This window comes from Giraffa tippelskirchi, chromosome 11 (assembly GCF_054371585.1).
Source record: "Giraffa tippelskirchi isolate mGirTip1 chromosome 11, T2T-mGirTip1v1.2.pri, whole genome shotgun sequence".
In the NCBI taxonomy this organism is placed as follows: Eukaryota; Metazoa; Chordata; class Mammalia; order Artiodactyla; family Giraffidae; genus Giraffa; species Giraffa tippelskirchi.
In genome coordinates this window covers 148603461-148621515 of record NC_137285.1, presented here as the reverse complement: position 1 = coordinate 148621515, position 18055 = coordinate 148603461, and the positions used below count along the sequence as shown (strand labels likewise).

Genomic DNA, 18055 nt, shown 5'->3' with positions numbered 1-18055 from the left:
CATCCGTTTCATTCTCTCATCTGAACCCGGTGTACACAATGCTTGATATATAGAAGATGCTGAGGAAACATTTACTGAATGAGATAAAACACATGGACCAATCCAGGGAGACGAGAGTAACGTTTATGTGTAGCTCAATGCCAGAAGATAATAAATGTAACAGAAATGAAGGCTATTCACCAATGGCCAGCTTTTTCTACATTTAAAACAACACTCAGGCAGGGCTACCAAATCTCTCTATAAAGCAAACTCTGAGCCTTCTGGCGCTGCGCGTCACCTTTCTAAAGCTCCAACTGCTAGACACAAATCAAGCTTTAAAAAGTGTAAGCTACAGTGCTATGATGTCCTGGTCTTACTAGTCCAAGAAAGTTTTCATACCCAAGACCTAGTTCAACAAAATTGAGATGTGAGCATCACCAGAAATAGCTATACCTTTTTTATCTAAAGACTGGGCATACAAGAAGCATTTTACATCAACCCTCGTCTTAACAAGGTAACAAGGCCCCTTTCTGGAGGTCTTAATCCTTGGCCTCTACAGTATAGACAACCCCTGGTAATCTGAGTATTTGCTACCCGCCCACGTTACTTGGCAGGACACAGAGGAAGCGGCAGGCCTGCCCCTTACCACCTTACTAAAGGATGTCAGTCAGCCTGAGATGCAACCTCATGGCCCAGTGTGCCTTTTAATTCTACATTTCCATACTTATTAGGATGACAGCTGGAGTCAGTAGCTTCTAATCTTCTGCTCATAAACATGGTCAAGAGGGTCACGTATTGCAGAGAGCTTTATTCAACGTTAGTTTTGTCAGATGTCGCAAAAGAATCCCAGTGACTAAGAAATTTATTAATTCTTTATCCGTCAGTTTTGCTATCTCTAAGTTAAGCAATAAGCTTCCCATGCTCTACATTTAATTAAGAATCTTCAGAGGAAAAGTATTTCATATATAAGTAAAAGAATGTTCCTTGTTAAGAGCTGGGATTGAGCTCAAAATAAATCCATCCTGGTACAATCCCCTTCTGGGTGCTCTGAGTGAACAAGGACACTGCTTCAAAAGGAAGTAACCAAGATGAAAAGGAGAGAAGAGATACAGCTTCAGGTGAAGAAATGACACAGACCCCCCACATACACACTTTAAAAACTTTATTTATATAAAAAACTCATTTGTTTTTAAAAGCATTAACAAGAGAGAAAGAAAAACAGAACAGGTATGGAGCGGAAGACACGCCCCTTAGTAGTGTTCGGTGGGAAGGTGGGATTTTTGGTTCTCTGAACTTGAATGTTTAGTGTTTTTATAAATGAAAAGGAAAAAAGTTAAAGGTCCCCAAAAGCCTATGGCTGTTCTATTACCCACACCCCACCGACAAAAAGAGCACCAGGAAAAGAAAAGAGGACCAGAGAGACCAAGAGTGGAGCCAGGTCCGGACGGGGCGGGCGGTCTCCCCTATGCAGCGCGCTTCGTCACAGAGAAGAGGCTCCTTTTTGCCAGAAAAGGAGTGGGAAGTAATGTGAGGAGGCAAAGGGGTATGTAAGGAACTTCAATGCCTAGGGAAACGAGGAGGGGAGTGGGTTGTGCACTTTTCTCCTACCCCAAAGCCTCAATGTATTAGGGAAGGGGGAGAGCGGAGAATAAAGATTTCCAGTTGCATTTGAACAGCGCTCTTAGATTGAGGGGAGTAAAAAGGAAATAAGGGACAGGGTTTAAAAAAAAAAAATCAACCGCATAGCAGCTGATTCCTCTATCCCAACCTGCAAATACACACTAACAGGAGGAGGGGCGGGGCGGGGCGGGAGGCGGCATGGACACACCTTCCCTGTAACCCCTTCAGAGATGACAGTGATCCTGGGCAACCAACCTCATCTGGAGACTCATCAGAACAGGACTTTTGCAAAACCCCAACATATACAGGTGAGCAAAAACCTTCTATGGCTAAAATCAGAGGCTGTTCCAATTCCCAGTGGAGAGATGAAGGGTGTCTAGGTCCCCTCTCCTCTCCTTTCTGCTATTTGGGACAAACAGTAGGTCAGAAAGCAACGAAGTATAATTTGCAAAATCATGAGAAATGAGACTGCAGAGGCAAAGAAAGGCACATGGAAGGGAAGGAGGAGATGCACCCCAGGCCAAAGGCACAAAGAAGAGGCAGAGCCAGGGGCAAACCCCACCTTTTCAGGGTAGAGGGGGCAGGAGTATGTACATCAAGTCCTTTAGTCAGCCAGCCAGTTCAGGGAGAGGCGGAGGGCAGGACGGGGCTGCAGGGGTGAGGACAGGAGAAAGCGGGGCGGGGCAGCCAGCTGGGAAGCTTCCTGCCAGTTTCAGACTAAATGAATCGTGTACATTCCTGCTACTCCTTCCGGAAGCTCTTCTCCTCCCCAGAAGACATCTTTTTGCTCCTTCTCACCCAAAAAAGTCCTCCTTGACACGTCCTCCTCTTTCTACAGCCTCTTGCAAACAGCCAGGCAGACATTACCACGGAACGGGGGAGGAGGGTCCGGCACAGCCTCAGCGGGGCAGCCGCGGCAGCTGGGGTTGGCAGGAGGCTTGGGGAAGAGATGGGGGGTGCAGGTTCTTGGGCGGTCCCGCCCCGGAGAGGAGGAGGGCAAGGTGTCTTACTCTCCGCTCTAGGAAACCTTCACTTACTCGAGGGCCCTTGCCAAGTGGGATGTGCCAATGCTGCCGGCCTTCTTTGCTTCAAAAATAGTCATTATGAATAAAAGAAGAGCTCACACTTTCCATTCTCAAAAAAAAAAAAAAAAAACGTCCCTTCCCCACCAGGAAAAGAAAAATCTTGATTAAGAATCATCAGTTTATCAGATTGCTGGACACGGCATGTATAGCATGTAACTTCTGGTTCTTCCCAAGGCTTCCAGTGAGGGCTCCCACTCTCTCCCTCCCTCCACGCAAGGCCAAGAGTTCCAGGGAGAGCTGGCAAAAAGAGCTAATCTGCAGCAGTTTCTCAAGATATGTCTATAACTGAGTCAGGCTTCTTGGGACTGACTGGAGGGATCTGGAGGGGGGAAGAGGGACTATTAAGCTTCACTGGAAGCAGTTAGGGAGCTGATGGAAAGAAGGCAGCCACTTAAGGGCCATCAGGGCAGGAGGCAGCCTGGCAGTTGGCACAACAGTCCAGCGAAGAAAGGGAAAATTATCAGTCCATTTCACCACCAAAAAATAAAAGTACATATATTATAAGCCCAGATGTAGCGGGGAGAGTGGTGTTAAATCTTCTGCTGTAGGAAAAAAGGGAGAGACATGTCAGTACGGCTGGGAATAAGGGGAACCAAAAGACAGCGGAACAAATCTGGAGGGAAGGAAGTGGCATAAATGGAAAATCAGACCACCAGCAGCCTCTCAAGAGGTGACAATCACAGAAGCAGCGCCCCTAAACCCCACGTGGCCAAGACCGATCAGATCAGCATGATTGGCAAACTGCTGGCACACAGGGACCTCGTTCCTCAAGGATGATCTTGGGGGTGGCTGGAGGACATACCATGGGGGGGTAAGACATGGGGTCCCCCTCATCATCCAAAACCAACACATCCAACTCTTCCTCCAGAGATTCCTGCCCCTCGTCCTGCTGTGAACACATGTGATTTGTTAGTAGGACAGTAAGAAAATAGGAACCTCACGAATGTGTGCCAGACCCAAGGAAAACCCCCACATCTGTAAACTCAAACAAAACGAGGCAATAGTAGTAAGTGAACGGCAAGATACTCGAGAAAAGGCAGGAATAGAAAGCGAGTAATGTGAGGATAAATCAGTTGGCGTTAGTCATACATGCAAGACATTCACAACCTTGCTTCTCCCTTCTTGACCACCACAGAATTATGGCCCAAGAAAATGCAACATGAATCAAAAGTCCTACTTTTTCCCTAAAAAAAAAAAAGCCTCAAGAAAAGGATGCCATCTTTCACTATACCCTTTTTTCCTAATTCACAAAATGTGCAGGCTTCAAAACAGAGCTAGCCTTAGAAGGACAATAGGACATAAAGAGAATTTACCGTCGGGGCTGTTCCCTTCAATGGCTCCGTCTCGCCTAGATCTGTGGACCGATCCAGTGTCCTGCTGTGGTCCCCTCGCTCATTCAGTGTGGAGTAGTTGTTATCTAGTTTGAAAAAAAGAGAAGAAAAAACTGTGCACAGAGACATGGTATTCCCCTCTAGTGTAAAAGATGTATTAAGCAGACAAATGTGAATTAGGCACCTTTGTTGGACACTGAACTTTACACCAAATGCTCCAGAAAGGCATTAAGGTCTAGCAGTCCTTGACATAAAAAAACTTACATCTAACCGAGAGGGCAACATATACCACATGTAATAATAAAGCTAAACTGAAGAGATCTGTCTATGCAGGGTACTGGAATTAGGAGAAGACGGTGAGGTGAGGTGAGCTGCAACAGTCAGGCAAGACCTAATGAAGTAGACAGGACTTCAGCCAAGCCTTTGGGGACGAAGACAATTTAGAAAGCATTCCAACAGGAAGGGCATTCCAATAGGAGGTATCACAAGAGCAAAATAAAAAAAGTAAGGAGTGAAGAGATAGGCTAGCAAGCAGCCTAGGTGGGCTGAAGCAGGGTGGATGGAGAGTAGGACAGCAGAGACCCGGCGGCAGACTGTGAAAGGCAGTGAGCACAGTTCAGGGACACAAAGAAGATTCTGTGTTCATGGCAGAGGCATAAAGCGGGTTTTTTTTTTAACTTTGAACATTTGGAAATGTGGCAAAAGGTAGATAGATCAGGTTTTACTAAATCTCTTCGAACTCTTCCAGTGACATGTACAACCAGTGCTCCTGAGGACGGCAAACGGTGAGGCCGCTGGAAAGAAATGCAGTGCCGGACAGTCTTCCTTGTCCCAGTGACCTTCTCCTCCATATGCTTAGGCACGAAGTAATCACCTACCTAATGATTTCGTATTTGATCCCATACTGCTCATCTGAATTTCTTCCCGATCAGGTCTCTTATCTATAGGGAGTCAGAAAGTTATCCAGGTCAAAAACCAACCCTTCACAATTCACAATCACCATAAAAATTGCTCAGTCTGTCTGTCCTTCCTCTCCCTCTCATCAGATTTTTACTGAGCACCACCCACCAGTGCTGAGCTCTAGATAAAAGAGATCCCTCTCCTACAGACTCTAATATAAGAAACCATTCACTCTGAGCCAGCGGGCTTCAAAGTATCTGGCCTCAAAGCCCCTTTACAGTCTCAGAAATTACGAGGATCCAAAGAGCTTCCGTTGGTGCAGGTTACTTGTTATTAACAGTCGTGGTGTGAAGAAATTTTAAATATTCATTTCATTTAAACCTAACAATAAACCTATTCCATGTTAACATAAATCATACTTATAAAAAAGCATTGTTTTACATTTTTGCACATCTTTAAAGTTGGCTTAAGGTAGCTAGATTACCATATTTGCCTCTGTAATTCAATCTGTTGGGATATTATTTTGGATGAACTGTACGAAGAAAATCCAGCCTCACACAGATAAGAAGTCAGGAAAGGGAGGAGAGTTTTAACAGTCTTTTCAGATGATGGTGACTGTTCTTTGATAGTACACTAATACTCAATAAGCAGAGCTTCCTTTAAGGTCAGCACAGTGTGGAAACTGAATCCAAACCAACGCTCCCTTCATCTTCTGTTAAATTAACACCCACTGGTCTGTTTTGCACTTTGAATGGATCAATTAACCCTGTATGATTTTGAAAATCATGCATTGGTCACCTTGGAAAATATACTGGTTGACAAGAGTTATGCAGATCTTCTAAAGTTAACACATTTCATGATTTAATATATCAAAAAAATCACACTCACTAAAATCATCAATGATTTCATCAAAAAGTATATTAAGTATTGGGATTTTATCAGGCTCATAGTGGCAGATACAAATCTTCCCCAATTAAAATTTTCACTTGAAAGTTCAGGCAGCAAGCACTTGTCAGTTACTTTTTCCCAAACTGACAAGCTTTCTGCATTCATTTTCAAGAAAATGTCTGTCATTTTTAAGTAAAAATGGTGTTTCCAAAAAAAAAAAAAAAACAGGTGGGTTAGTGCACCTGGTGGAGAAGGCCATGGCACCCACTCCAGTGCTCTTGCTTGGAGAATCCCAGAGACGGGAGAGCCTGGTGGGCTGCCGTCTATGAGGTCGCACAGAGTCGGACACAACTGAAGCGACTTAGTAGCAGCAGCAGCAGCAGCAGCGCACCTAGTAACTCAAACGGCACAAGCGCTTCCCCTCAAGACAACCATCAGGCTCTGGTGTGCTGCAGGGCGCCGCATGAGTACTCCCTACATCATCAATGCAGAATTGTGAAGAGTACTCACGAGTAGAAACAATAAAATTAATAACTGTTACAGCTCCATCAAGTACATTCTTAAGTGAGACTGGTTTTTCCCCCCACCCTCCCCAAACTGGCTCTTCTTGTAACTGCAAGAATATGACAACAGAGACTACAACAGCCGGTTTGGTTGGGGGTCATCGCCCTGGTTTATGCTCAGCCCCCAGCAATAAAGCAAGCATCATCCGTGCTTCTGTACCATCAGCACAAACGTCAACGATGATCCTCAGACCACATTTCAGGCAAAACCCCAGTGTCATTGAGATAATAAGGATTATAAAAGACACAAGAGACAATCACTTTACAAAACAAAATATATGATTTGTCTTTTGAAGAACATGTGTTTGCTCACATGGCAGTTAAAAGATAATCCAGAATAGCAGAGTTATCTCTGGATAACAGAAATAAGTGGTTTTTGCTATTGTCCCTTTCCTGGTTTGCCTGTGTTTTGTAATTTTTCAACAGTGAACATATACTACTTGGTATTATATGAAAATTTAAAAAGGAAGAATAATCCTTTTGCAATATTCAGCTCTCCCTTGGACTGATGACAGGGTTACATCCTGATAAACCTATTGTTAAGCTGAAAATGCATTTAACACACCTAACCCATCGAACAGAACGTCATAACTTAGCCCAGCCTACACATGTTCACAATCCTTCCATCAGTCTGCAGGTGGGCAAGATCATCTAACACAGAGCCTACCTGACAAGAAAGTGCTGAATATCTCACACCATAATACACTGAAAACTGTACTGAAAGCGAGAAGCAGGAGAGCTGTCTGGCTACAGAGTGGCTTTTAAGTGTACCGGTGGTTCGCCCTCGTGACCGCATGGTTGACTGGGCTCTGTGGCCGATGCGACCACTGCCCATTATGAAGAGTGGCCCGCGGAGTCTCACCAGCAAGGGGAAAGATCAGAACTCAGTCTGAAGTGTAGCTTCTACTGAATGCACATCACTTTTGCACCACCACAAAGTCGAAAAATCATAGGTCAAACCATCGTTAAATCAGGGACTCTCTATATACCTATGTCAAATCATTATATTGCACATCTTAAATTTATAACTTAAGTAGAGAAAACAGAGGAGGGCTCACTCGCCGGTCATCTGAAGCCCACAAGCAAAGTCGGGGGATCACACCAGGCTAACCGCCTGTCTCATCTTCTAATGCTCTCTTACTTTCTAAAGTTTCGTGCTCTAATCCTGAGGTGAAGTGTACCTCTCCACCAAAAGACAAGCTTGTTCAGAAATAAATACGTATCTTATTTAGTTAGATAGTAGGCCCACTAGAGAACAGCAGAGTTGGAACAAAAACAGAGGTGCATCCCCTTGATCCTGTACCTGACTTCTGGTTCCGGTCAATGAGAGGGAGAGTGCTATCATCATAGGAGTGACTGCTCTGGCTTCGAGAAGCATTGTTCAGATTCACCTGGAGGCAAACGTAAAATGCAGTAACATCACAGAGTACAGAATTCACCCATATCCTACTCCTCAATGGGCTCAGACTTTTAAGGCCTTATTCCCAAATAAAATTCTTACCAAAAGGTAACTCACAAGGGTTAAATAAACACCTATATAGTGAAACAAAGTAGGATATTATGGCTTTGATTTGTGTTTCTGAACCGATTACAAAGGTACCAAACACTCACTCACACTATCAAAAGGAAATACAGTCTCAGAAAATGGCAAACTCCTTCAAAGAGCTGAGGCAGATTTGGAGGAGTCAAAAGGGCCATCCTTCTATACTGCCACCAGCATTTACACCGCGCTACGACACAGAGCAAGACCAGGACTATTTCAGGCACCATTTGGGGGAAAAGTAAATAAATGATTTCTTTACACACAGAGACGTGAGTCAAAAGTAGACTCAGTGTGACAGTGAGACAGAAGAGCCAAAGACAGGAGCATTACCTGAAACCAAGGGGAAGTAAGGTAAAGTCTCAGCCACGAGAGTCACTCTACCTGAAAGTCTGATTTCTTCCATCCTTCTTTTTCCAGTGGTTTCCGCAGTTCCTTATATCCCCAGATTGTCTGCAATACAAGCGCGGCTGCTCGTACTTCTTTTTCTGAGCGGTTCCTTTTAGGGAAATAACACCAGATGGAATTTGGATGTAAGACCAGGAAAGAAGCTGAGAACCTGTACTCTAATACAATGTAACATAAGAATATAAGTACCCAAATGGGCAAGATGATGTATTCACCAAGTCCCCTATTTTAACTCAAACAGTAACAAAAAAATGTCTGATGGAAGATTCTTATCAACTTATGGATCAACATTAAGACAGAAAAAAGAACAATACCTCCTTCATTGTTTACATGTAAATAAGGGAAAATAACCTGCAAAATCAACAGAGGAGAGTCCCTCCACAACCCCCTCTCCCGTATTCACATGCCCCAGCTGTGACGTTACGTATAACTCTCACCCTGATTTGTTGATCAAAACCAGCTTCTCAATACCCTGGGTCTCCCGGAGCTTTTTGGCAGCCTCCAAGTTCTCAGCGATAACTTCGTTGATGGTGTTCAGAATCGAGACCACAGTGTCCTCAGAGAAATTCTGGGAAGAGCTCTGCTGCCCTCCTGGCAGATTCTTGACCAAGTTAGGAACGGCATGTTTACCTATAGCGGTAAGACGGGAGGGGTGCATTCAGGGGGAGCCAGCAGAGCCAGGCTCCGAGGAGCCCAAGGCACACTGCACGGGGGTGTAAAGTGCGGGGACTGTCCCCTCAGAAGGGCAAAGGGCCGGGGACAGCCACGAGCGCAGTCCTTCCTATTCGTCTGCTTATCCTCTCCCTCAGTCACATTAAAACAATCTGGACACTTCATGTCAGATATGCTACACAGTCCAGTCAGATATCTTAGTGAAAATGCTATACTGAATACTACAGTAGTTTAATGGGACAGTCATTGTGAATCAAAAAAAAAAAAAATACTGGGCTCTGTCACTTATAAGCTTTATTAACTGGAGAAATTACTTAATGTCCCTGACCCTCAGTTTTCTCCTTCTGTTTAAAAAAAAAAAAAAAGAAACAGTACCTTTGCAAAACGGCGACATTTAAATGAGAACATACAGATATGCTTACCAATCCCTAGTAACAAAGTACATGCTCAACAAATAAGGTATTATTTTTCAACTTTTGAAGAGTCATCACCTCTTCTCTTTCCAAGAACCATTAAAATATAATCCTCTCTAATGCCTCAGATTCACAAACTATGGAGGACTAGGATTCTTCCTCAGCTAGTTCAACAAATAAATTTAGTACCTGCTGAATTAAAGGTGCTGTACCAGATGCTGAGGTAACGGTTTTAACAGCCAGCTTCTTACCAATTAATTCTTTGTTGCGAGCATCCACAGCCAGGTTTCTCAGGGCTCCAGACGCAGCTTTCACGACCCTCTCATGTTCATTGGTCAGGAGGTCAGCAATGGCGGAAAGAGCTTTCTCTTGACGCAGAGCTGAGCGGATGTATCGACCATACTACAAGTAGCACGTGGAAAGAAGCAGAACAGATTACAAATGACAGCAGACGAGTATGCTAAGTCCTCCCACCTCCAAATCCACCTTGTAGAAAGTCCTCACCGTCCAGCGCCCAGCACACAAGTTCTGGATGGCCCCCGCTGACGCTTCTAGGATGGCGGGATTCTTGCTCTCTTTGAGAAGTGAGATGTATATCCGAACCACCTCTGGCTGAAATAGTAGCTCATAGCCTGCACAAGAAAGGGCAAGGAAGCAGAGGGTGCTTAGCAGTGCCTACAGAGCAGGCTCTGGCTGGCTCAAGTCCAGCATTAGGACTGACTCTGGGTTGACGGGTTTCTGCTCCTATACCAGCAGGCTCTCCAAACACCCCACCCACCCACAAGCAAACTCAGATTTGACTACACGCCTTCTCAAGAATAATTCATCCATGGCAAAAGCAGGACAGCTATCAACTCATATGCAATTCCTCTCTCTCCTTCCTAGTCTCTTTTCTAGCCACAGTTTACTTTGGCCTTGCCTAGCACTCAGGGGATTCATTTATTCATCAATAGCACTTGAAGATTCCTCATCTCAAATGAATTATTTCTAACTTAACTGAGTCATTCTGCTCACCTTAACTATGATTAAGTCAAAGGGTCTCTCACAGATATAACAACATCTAAATTTTAATATCCATGGAGAGCTGTGAATTTTGAACCCCCCATATACGATGAACATAAAAAGCTCCTGGTCTAGACTACCATCAGGTCCTTACCCTCAAGTAATCTGAATAACTGCCATAACAAGAAGTCCTTTGAAAGTCACTGTTATAATATTAAAAATTTCCAAATACTTTAATCATCACTTCAAATTCCTTAAGTCAGGGGGACAGAACAGTGAACGCACTGTATAACCTACTGGGAGGCTGCCAAACACTTATCTGTGGACTATGTTATGAGAACCGTGGAGCCTGAGAAGACAAAGATAACTTACCTCGAGCAGGACTAGTTCTTTTAGGGAAATCCACTGTATCATTTGTTGGATCCTCTGTGGGTTTTTTCCCTTTGGAAATTTAAAAAAGAAAGTGAGGGGAGAAGGGATATAAAGTTTAAGAAAGGGAAGAGTCCACTCAGTATATTCTTTATTTTTCAGTCAGAATCTTTCCATCAGAGATGCATCAAGAAGGGCATAAAACAAACCAACAAACAAAGAAAAAAAAAAAACCCAGGATCCCCAGCTTGTCCCAGAAACAAGAACAGAAAACGGGCAGCAGCTGGGTGAGATGAGGATGACCGCCATTGTCGCTACTGTCCTCAGCTCTGATAACGGGGGCTGCTGCCCAGAAGCAGCGTGCCGCGAGCCCTTCGCTCAGCAGGGCTAGGCTGGTCTCAGTGGCCTTCCTCTAATGAATTTTCCTACATGCATCCACAGGGAAGGGTTAGGCAAGGAAATGTCAGGGACGCTAAAACCAAACCATGCAGATTAGAGGCAGGTAAGCACCTCAGAAGAGTCCACTCACCTCTGGAGAACCACTCATCTTCCAGCGCGTCACCCAAGGTGGGAAGGAGAGGAGAGGGATGAAGAAGAGAAACGCAGGAGAGGTGTCAACAGGATCACGGGAAAATAAGCAGGGAAGCACAGAGGAAAAGACACACAGGAAACACAGCGGCGGAGGGGGAGAAGGCCCCAGGTTAGCTGGGTTCTCAGCCTTCACGGCCCAACTGCTGACACGGACACCCCCACCGCCGCTGCCAGCACCGCGACGCCCACGACCCGAGACGCGGCCGCAGACACAGCCCTGCTCAGCGAGCGTGCCACACGTAAAGCCAGAAATGCCTTCCTCTCCCCGTCCTGCACTAACGAGCAGGGAACAAGGAACCAAGACTCACCTTTGCCTTTTTTGGCCCCAAAGCAGCTGGCAGCGTGCGGCCCGGTATTGTTGGCAATGTTGGGAGGGGCCTCCTGGTAACGCTCCGCTTGTGGGATCTCTCGGTGAACTTGATACGACAAGTTCCGAAGGAGGCAAACACAGTTCTCCACAAGCTTGGGATCACAAAGGAAAAGGTCCAGTGAGAGAAGAGAATGACAAATGATTTTCTAGCACATACAGGTTTCCATGATTCAGGTATGAAAACGGTGATCCTCAAAAGCAGAGCCCAATTCATTATCTCTCATGATACCTCTTAAGGGCCCCCAAGCTTCTCAGAATTCTTTCAGCCTCAGGCTAATAAAGGTTTCTGCTACACTTTGGTGTGCAACATAAAACTCAACGTCACACTGACTTTTTCCTAATTAGAAAAAAAACAGAAGTATGGCTAAACAGCTTTAAAATATACAGGCAGAGGGAATTCTAAAGAAAACAGTCTTCTTCTGAGGTAAACGCCCACTTTAAGGAGGGGGCCAGTACCGGGCTCTAACGCTATTTGCAAGCCTGAGGTGACAGGTCTGTCTTACGGGTACCTGACCCGCGAACCTACCTTGCTATCCGAATCTTTCTGTCCAATCTCAGCCTGGACAATGAAAATGAGAGCGTCCACCAACCCGTCGCACTCCCGAAGTTTCCGGCGTGCTTCACTCCTCTCCGAGCTGACATTCCTGAGGGGAAAAGGGGAAGCTTCAAGATGACTTAACTCCAGAAACCCTCTCTTACTACCCCTAGTCTCTACAAGCCTCCTTAATACCTTTCCACTGTCACAAATAAAGAGCATCTGTTACAGGGGAGGCGCTAGAGATGAGAGCAAGCTGAAGTTCCTGCTTTCAGGACACTTATAGCCAGGTCAGGGAAGGGGGTGCAAAGATAAGGTACACCAAAAGCAAAAATTTAAGACAGAACAGATAGTGTTCATGTGAAAGTGCAAAGGGAGAATGGGGACAGAGCACAGAGGAGTATATTCCAAAGGGAGAAAGAATACACTGCACATTTACAGGGTACAAGAGAAAGAACTCAGGAGAACTTTCATGAAATAAAAACACCTGAGTCTGGCCTCAAACGATAGATAGGCAGATGTGCCCTGCAGACAGGGGAGGAGCTCCTCCCCACTCTGTCCTTCCAGCATGCTGTACCCATTCGCTGCATTTATCACACTCTGACTTGAAACACAAGTAAAGACACACACACAGGCCCAGGACTAGACATCAGCCTTACACCGTTGGTTTTGAACAAATTGTATTAACAAAGTCAAAGAGGCACAGAAGTGAGGAAGATGTGTGGGAACCGCAAGTAAACCATACAAGGCATATATGGTATGCAAGGGGGTAGCGACAGGCAGAAACACAGGATGGGGTCATGGTACACAACACAAACAGGACCGGAGCCTGAGTGACAGACCACGGGATTGAAACGTGCTTTAACAGCAGTTTACGTTAGTCTTTAAAAACTCAGTCTTCACGCGCTCCCAGCCCTTCTGTTACCTGAGGCAGCCAGCTGTGTTGGTGAGCACGGACTCCCACTCGATATGGCGTGGCTTACAGTCTTCACTAGGTTCCCGCTCCCAGCCCGAATGGGGAATGATCACTTCATCCGTCAAGGCATGCAGTGCGTGGTCCACAATCTCCATTTTTATGGAGTCATGGGATGAGAGATTCCACAGGGTTCCTGGCAGAGACCACTCATCAGATAGTTCTCCAGCACCAAGACAGTACGTCTGAAGAATGCCAAATAGAAACCCCTATCCCAGCATTTCTCAGTCTCCCCAACAACCAAATACCTCGCAACGATATTCAAGCTTTAGTTTGCTACTCACGACAATGTATTTTACATTATGGCTCAACACAAACATACACATCATGAAGCAAGGTTTCTAAAACAATAATTACTATAAACAATACTTTCCGCTACACCCATTTCTTAATCTCACCCCACTGACATTTTGGGCCAGATAATTTTTGTTGTGGAGAAAGCTATCCCGCCCATCATTAAATGCGTATATCTCGGGCCTTTACTCATTAGATACCAACAGCACTCCCTCCCAACTCCCAACCTCCCCAAGTTATGACAACTGAATACCTGCAGACATTGCAAATGTCCTCTGGGGGGCACGACCACCCCTAACTGAGAACTAGTGATCTGTGCTATTTCTTTTTCTTTCTTTCTCTTGGGGTGCTGTGACCCACAAAGTTGTGTTCAACACACACTAATGGAACAGGCCCCAATCACCTCAGACCAACTACTGGGTAGCAAAACAGATCTGTTATTACCAGTTCCTGCACATTTAAAATAGAAGCCAAGAATCTGGAATTTTAAGTGGAATCTTCTGCATTTAACACATTAGCAAACCACGCTTTAAAATTAGACTTCCCTGATGGTTTAGATGGTAAAGAATCTGCCTGCAGTACAGGAGACCCAACTTCGATCCCTGGGTCAGGAAGATCACCTGCAGAAAGGAATGGCAACCCACTCCAGTGTTTAAAATCTGGAAAAGCTTGCACAATCTCTGAGCCTAAGACTAGAGGCTCCCCTGGGCCCGGAACTCACCAGTAATCACTTCAGTGAGGTCCATGTCGCGAGCCTTCCGGAGCAGTCGCACGAGGGCAGGAACACCGTCACAGTTCTTTATCGCGACCTTGTTATCCTGGTCGCGCCCGAAAGAGATGTTCTTGAGCGCGCCACAGGCCCCCAGGTGGACTTCCTTTTTGGGGTGGTCCAACAGCCCCACCAGGACCGGGATGCCCTTGAGCTTCCGAACGTCAGTCTTCACCTTGTCGTTGCGGTAGCAGAGGTGCTGCAGGTAGGCGGCCGCGTTGGACTTGACGGCGTCCAGGCGGAAGCCCAGCATGGCGATCACCTCCGGCAGCTCCGGCTGTCTCCAGTTGGGGGGTGGGGGCCCGCCCTTGCGCAGGCTATCCAAGCTCGCCAGACTGCCCCGTTCGTGCTGGGCCAGAGGAGCCCAGTAGTACTGGTCTGACGGCACCTCCTCACCAATCATGTCTTCATAGCTCCTGCAGTGTTGGAAGGACCAAGAGAGAGAAAAGAATACACCAAGTTGTCATGTCTGGTTCTTTGGAGAGTTCCCATTACCCCTCATCTTCAAGGAAGGAGGAACCCCAGCTCTAGCATACTAGATCTTACCTCTCCTTTGCATAAAGAACATACTGATCAATTTTTCTTAATGAGATAAGACAATACTTTTAAAGGCATCTGCAATTAGATTAAAGCTATCATTTTTTTCTGTGACGTTTACTAGCTTGGAGGAGCAACAAACATTTGGACAGTTGACCACAAAAGAGAACCAAATCCTGACTGCTTAGTGCTTGAGTGATACCCGATACCTAGTAAGGTCTCCAAAGAGAGACTGAAATAAACCTTCAACAGCAGAGTTAATGAAACCAACAAACTTGGCAGCATTGAAATCAGCGAACAACGTTGGATAGCAGCTCTCATGAGGCATTTACACACAGGAAACAGCTGATGGGATAAGACTCTTAAACACATTTCACCTTTAAGCCTCTCCTTACTCTATTTTGGAAATTCTTTTTAAAAAGAGAGAGAGATTCTTACAGTCTCTCTTTTTTTCGAGTAGCAGCAGTACAGGACACTGTGCTACCTCACGTAGGACTGAGCTTTGGAACCGACGAGCTGTACGCTTGGACACGAGTTTGCACAGTTCACCCCAAGGTCATCAATGCTCCTCAACAAATGGGTTTGAGACAGCGTTTCTAGTCTCCCATTTCTAAAGACAACACTTCCAGTTCTGTCAAGATCGACACTACTGGCCACCATCACATTTGGGACAGCCAACCACTGAGAAAAGAAGTGAGACAGAGCAACTGAAGGCGAAAAAACACCCGACAGGGCTTCCTGCTCGGCACTGCCAGCAACCGCTAGAGGGTGAGTCTGTCACACCGTTATTTATTCATGACAGCCAGGAAGGAAGAGACCCATTATCTGCGAGCTCATCTCCCTCAGTGGCTCCCACAGGAGAGAGGAGACTCTGCTGTGTGGGACACTCCAAACAAGCCTCTGGTTCACTCCACAACCGCTCCCCCTGTCACCAAACCCTCAAGGTTAGCCTGAGCAGGGGGCTTGCCTCAGAGCTGTCAACATTGACCACTCAAAAACAATTCAAACGGACAAAGCAGTCAGTTAAAAAAAAAATCACTATTTTTTAATGTCACTGAAACAAAATACACAGGTTGTATAGCTAAGTGTTAAGAGTAGACTATTAAACAGCATATCAAGTAAGACTCCATTTCAGGAGGGAAGAATGAGGTCAGAGTGTGTTTACATCAGTAAGGAAAAGAACACAAAAGAAAAGGCTAAGAATGTTAAGGGAAGTTCTTATCAGTGGATGAATGGATGGTTGTGCTCCCATACTTTTGTAGTGAAGAGGTTTTTACTTTTATTATTATTTTAATATAAAGCAATTGCAGAACAATCACCATAAAGATTTTTGGTCACTTTTACAAGTGGGTCATGACATTCTTTCCTTTGTCTTACAAATAAGGAAGCTGTGCCCAGAAGGATAAATGACATGCCTAAGGCTACAGAGCTAGTGGCAAACGCACAGCCGCACCGAGGCCTCAGGTCCAGTGCTCTCCCCACCCATCTTTCTGCCTGACTGTTTTCACTTGACCTTGCCTTACTCTCCGAGGCCGAGAACAGGAAGCAGCAAATGTTCTCAGCTAGTCAAGCAGGTTTCCAAGTCCAGTACACCTTGGAATAAACCCAAGAACCAAGCCCAAACCTTCTTTATGTCAACGGCCACAAGCAGGGACAACAGAGAATGACCTGGCCACCAGCACCCACTCAGACCGACTCACTCACCAATGAGGAAGTCAGAAAAAGCACACTTGTCACCAAGAGAAGGCGCCAGCATCCGAGGCCGCCGCCTCTGGTGACGGCTGTTACCAGCTGCTGCTCCATGCTGCGCACAGCTCAGACCTGATGTGCCCCCCACCCCCACCCAGGAATAAAACATGAGTCACATGGGAGGTGGATTTGCTGTCCAAAAGATACCTGAAAGCTGAGTGACTCAGGCTTAGATAATGGGGCCTCCAGCCTGGGCCCAGCCCAGTCTGCTGTTAACCAAGGCTACCTAATATGAGTACAAGGAGCACCAAGGCATCTGCTTTAGAAAGTCATGACCTCACACAGAAATCCAGCAACAGCTGGTAGGATATTCTCACCATTAAGACATCCATAAATCTTCTCCTTTAATTCTTATTTCTCTTTGCTCAGAAAACACTGTCTCTGATTTATTCTAAAACAAGGTTGGCAGCCCATGGGCCACATCAGCCCTGAAACTAAGAACAGTTTTATATTTTTCTGTGGTTTTTGCTCAGTCACTAAGTCATGACCGACTCTTGTCGACTGCGTGGACTGCCGCAAGCCAGGCTCCCCTGTCCTCCGCTATTTCCCGAAGTTTGCTCAGATTCATGCCCCATTGAGTTGGTCATGCTATCTAACCATATCATTTCATATTTTTAAAAGCTTGTAAAACGAACAATGACATACAACAAAAACAATATATTATTTGCAAAGCCTAAATTAGTTCTATGGTCCTTTATAGAAAAGGTTTAGGGCTTCCCCGATGGCTCAAATGGTAAAGATTCTGCCTACAATGCAGGAGACCTGGGTTCAATCCCTGGGTCAGGAAGATCCCCTGGAGAAGCAAATGGCAACCCACTCCAGTATTCTTGCCTGGAGAATTCCATGGATAGAGGAGCCTGGCGGGCTACAGTCCATGGGGTCACAAGAGTCAGACATGACTGAGCGACTAACTTTCCCTTTTTCAGAAAAGCTTTGGCAGCTCCCACTCTAAAGCATTTTCTCGGTGTGAACCATCTACCCGTCCGTACGTCAGTTACGGCCTTTGGCACATCGCCGAAGAATCCCCAGGTATAACCAGTACTGTCAGAACTAGTGAGCCTTTCAGGGTGTCAGTAAAGTACCACCCTGTAAGGAAGCCACCCCAGCTCACGTCACAATCAAATATAAGAAGTAAGAAACCAAGCACAAGGTGTTAGGGTTTTGTGAGATCAAAGTTTTTAACTTGAGATTTAAACCACCACAGGGAGGGTTCTTACATACCTTTAGGTGGTTCAGACCGCAAAGAATCTGCCTACAGTGCAGGAGACCTGTTTCGAGCCCTGGGTCAGGAAGATTCCCTGGGGAAGCAAATGGCAACCCACTCCAGCATTCTTGCCTGGAGAATTCTATGGACAGAGGAGCCTGGCGGGCTACAGTCCATGGAGTCGTCAGACATGACTGAGCAACTAACACTTTCACTTTCAAGTCTGTTCGGCTCCTCAAAGCCGAAAACTCTTAACCTTGTTC

At 45.7% G+C, this 18055-nt stretch overlaps 1 protein-coding gene across 13 annotated transcripts in view; it reads right to left on the bottom strand.

Moving 5' to 3' along the window:
* Window positions 1-1126: 1126 nt before the first annotated feature.
* CTNND1 (catenin delta 1) overlaps window positions 1127-18055 on the bottom strand; it is a 49820-nt gene continuing 32891 nt past the window's right edge. For 4 of the 13 annotated variants that reach the window (XM_081539017.1, XM_081539012.1, XM_081539018.1 and 1 more), the window contains 13 exons: window positions 14255-14718; window positions 13192-13375; window positions 12258-12375; window positions 11670-11823; window positions 10774-10842; window positions 9904-10031; window positions 9651-9801; window positions 8752-8944; window positions 8291-8405; window positions 7670-7757; window positions 4894-4956; window positions 3998-4101; window positions 1127-3226 (listed from right to left, as the gene is read on the bottom strand). In XM_081539017.1, the coding sequence (XP_081395143.1) occupies window positions 3215-3226; window positions 3998-4101; window positions 4894-4956; window positions 7670-7757; window positions 8291-8405; window positions 8752-8944; window positions 9651-9801; window positions 9904-10031; window positions 10774-10842; window positions 11670-11823; window positions 12258-12375; window positions 13192-13375; window positions 14255-14718 (1843 nt within the window). In that variant the 3' untranslated portion in view covers window positions 1127-3214. Of the gene's footprint in view, window positions 3227-3486; window positions 3574-3997; window positions 4102-4893; window positions 4957-7669; window positions 7758-8290; window positions 8406-8751; window positions 8945-9650; window positions 9802-9903; window positions 10032-10773; window positions 10843-11299; window positions 11318-11669; window positions 11824-12257; window positions 12376-13191; window positions 13376-14254; window positions 14719-18055 lie in introns of all 13 variants that reach the window. The other 9 variants (XM_081539019.1, XM_081539013.1, XM_081539021.1 and 6 more) reach the window with 4 other exon arrangements.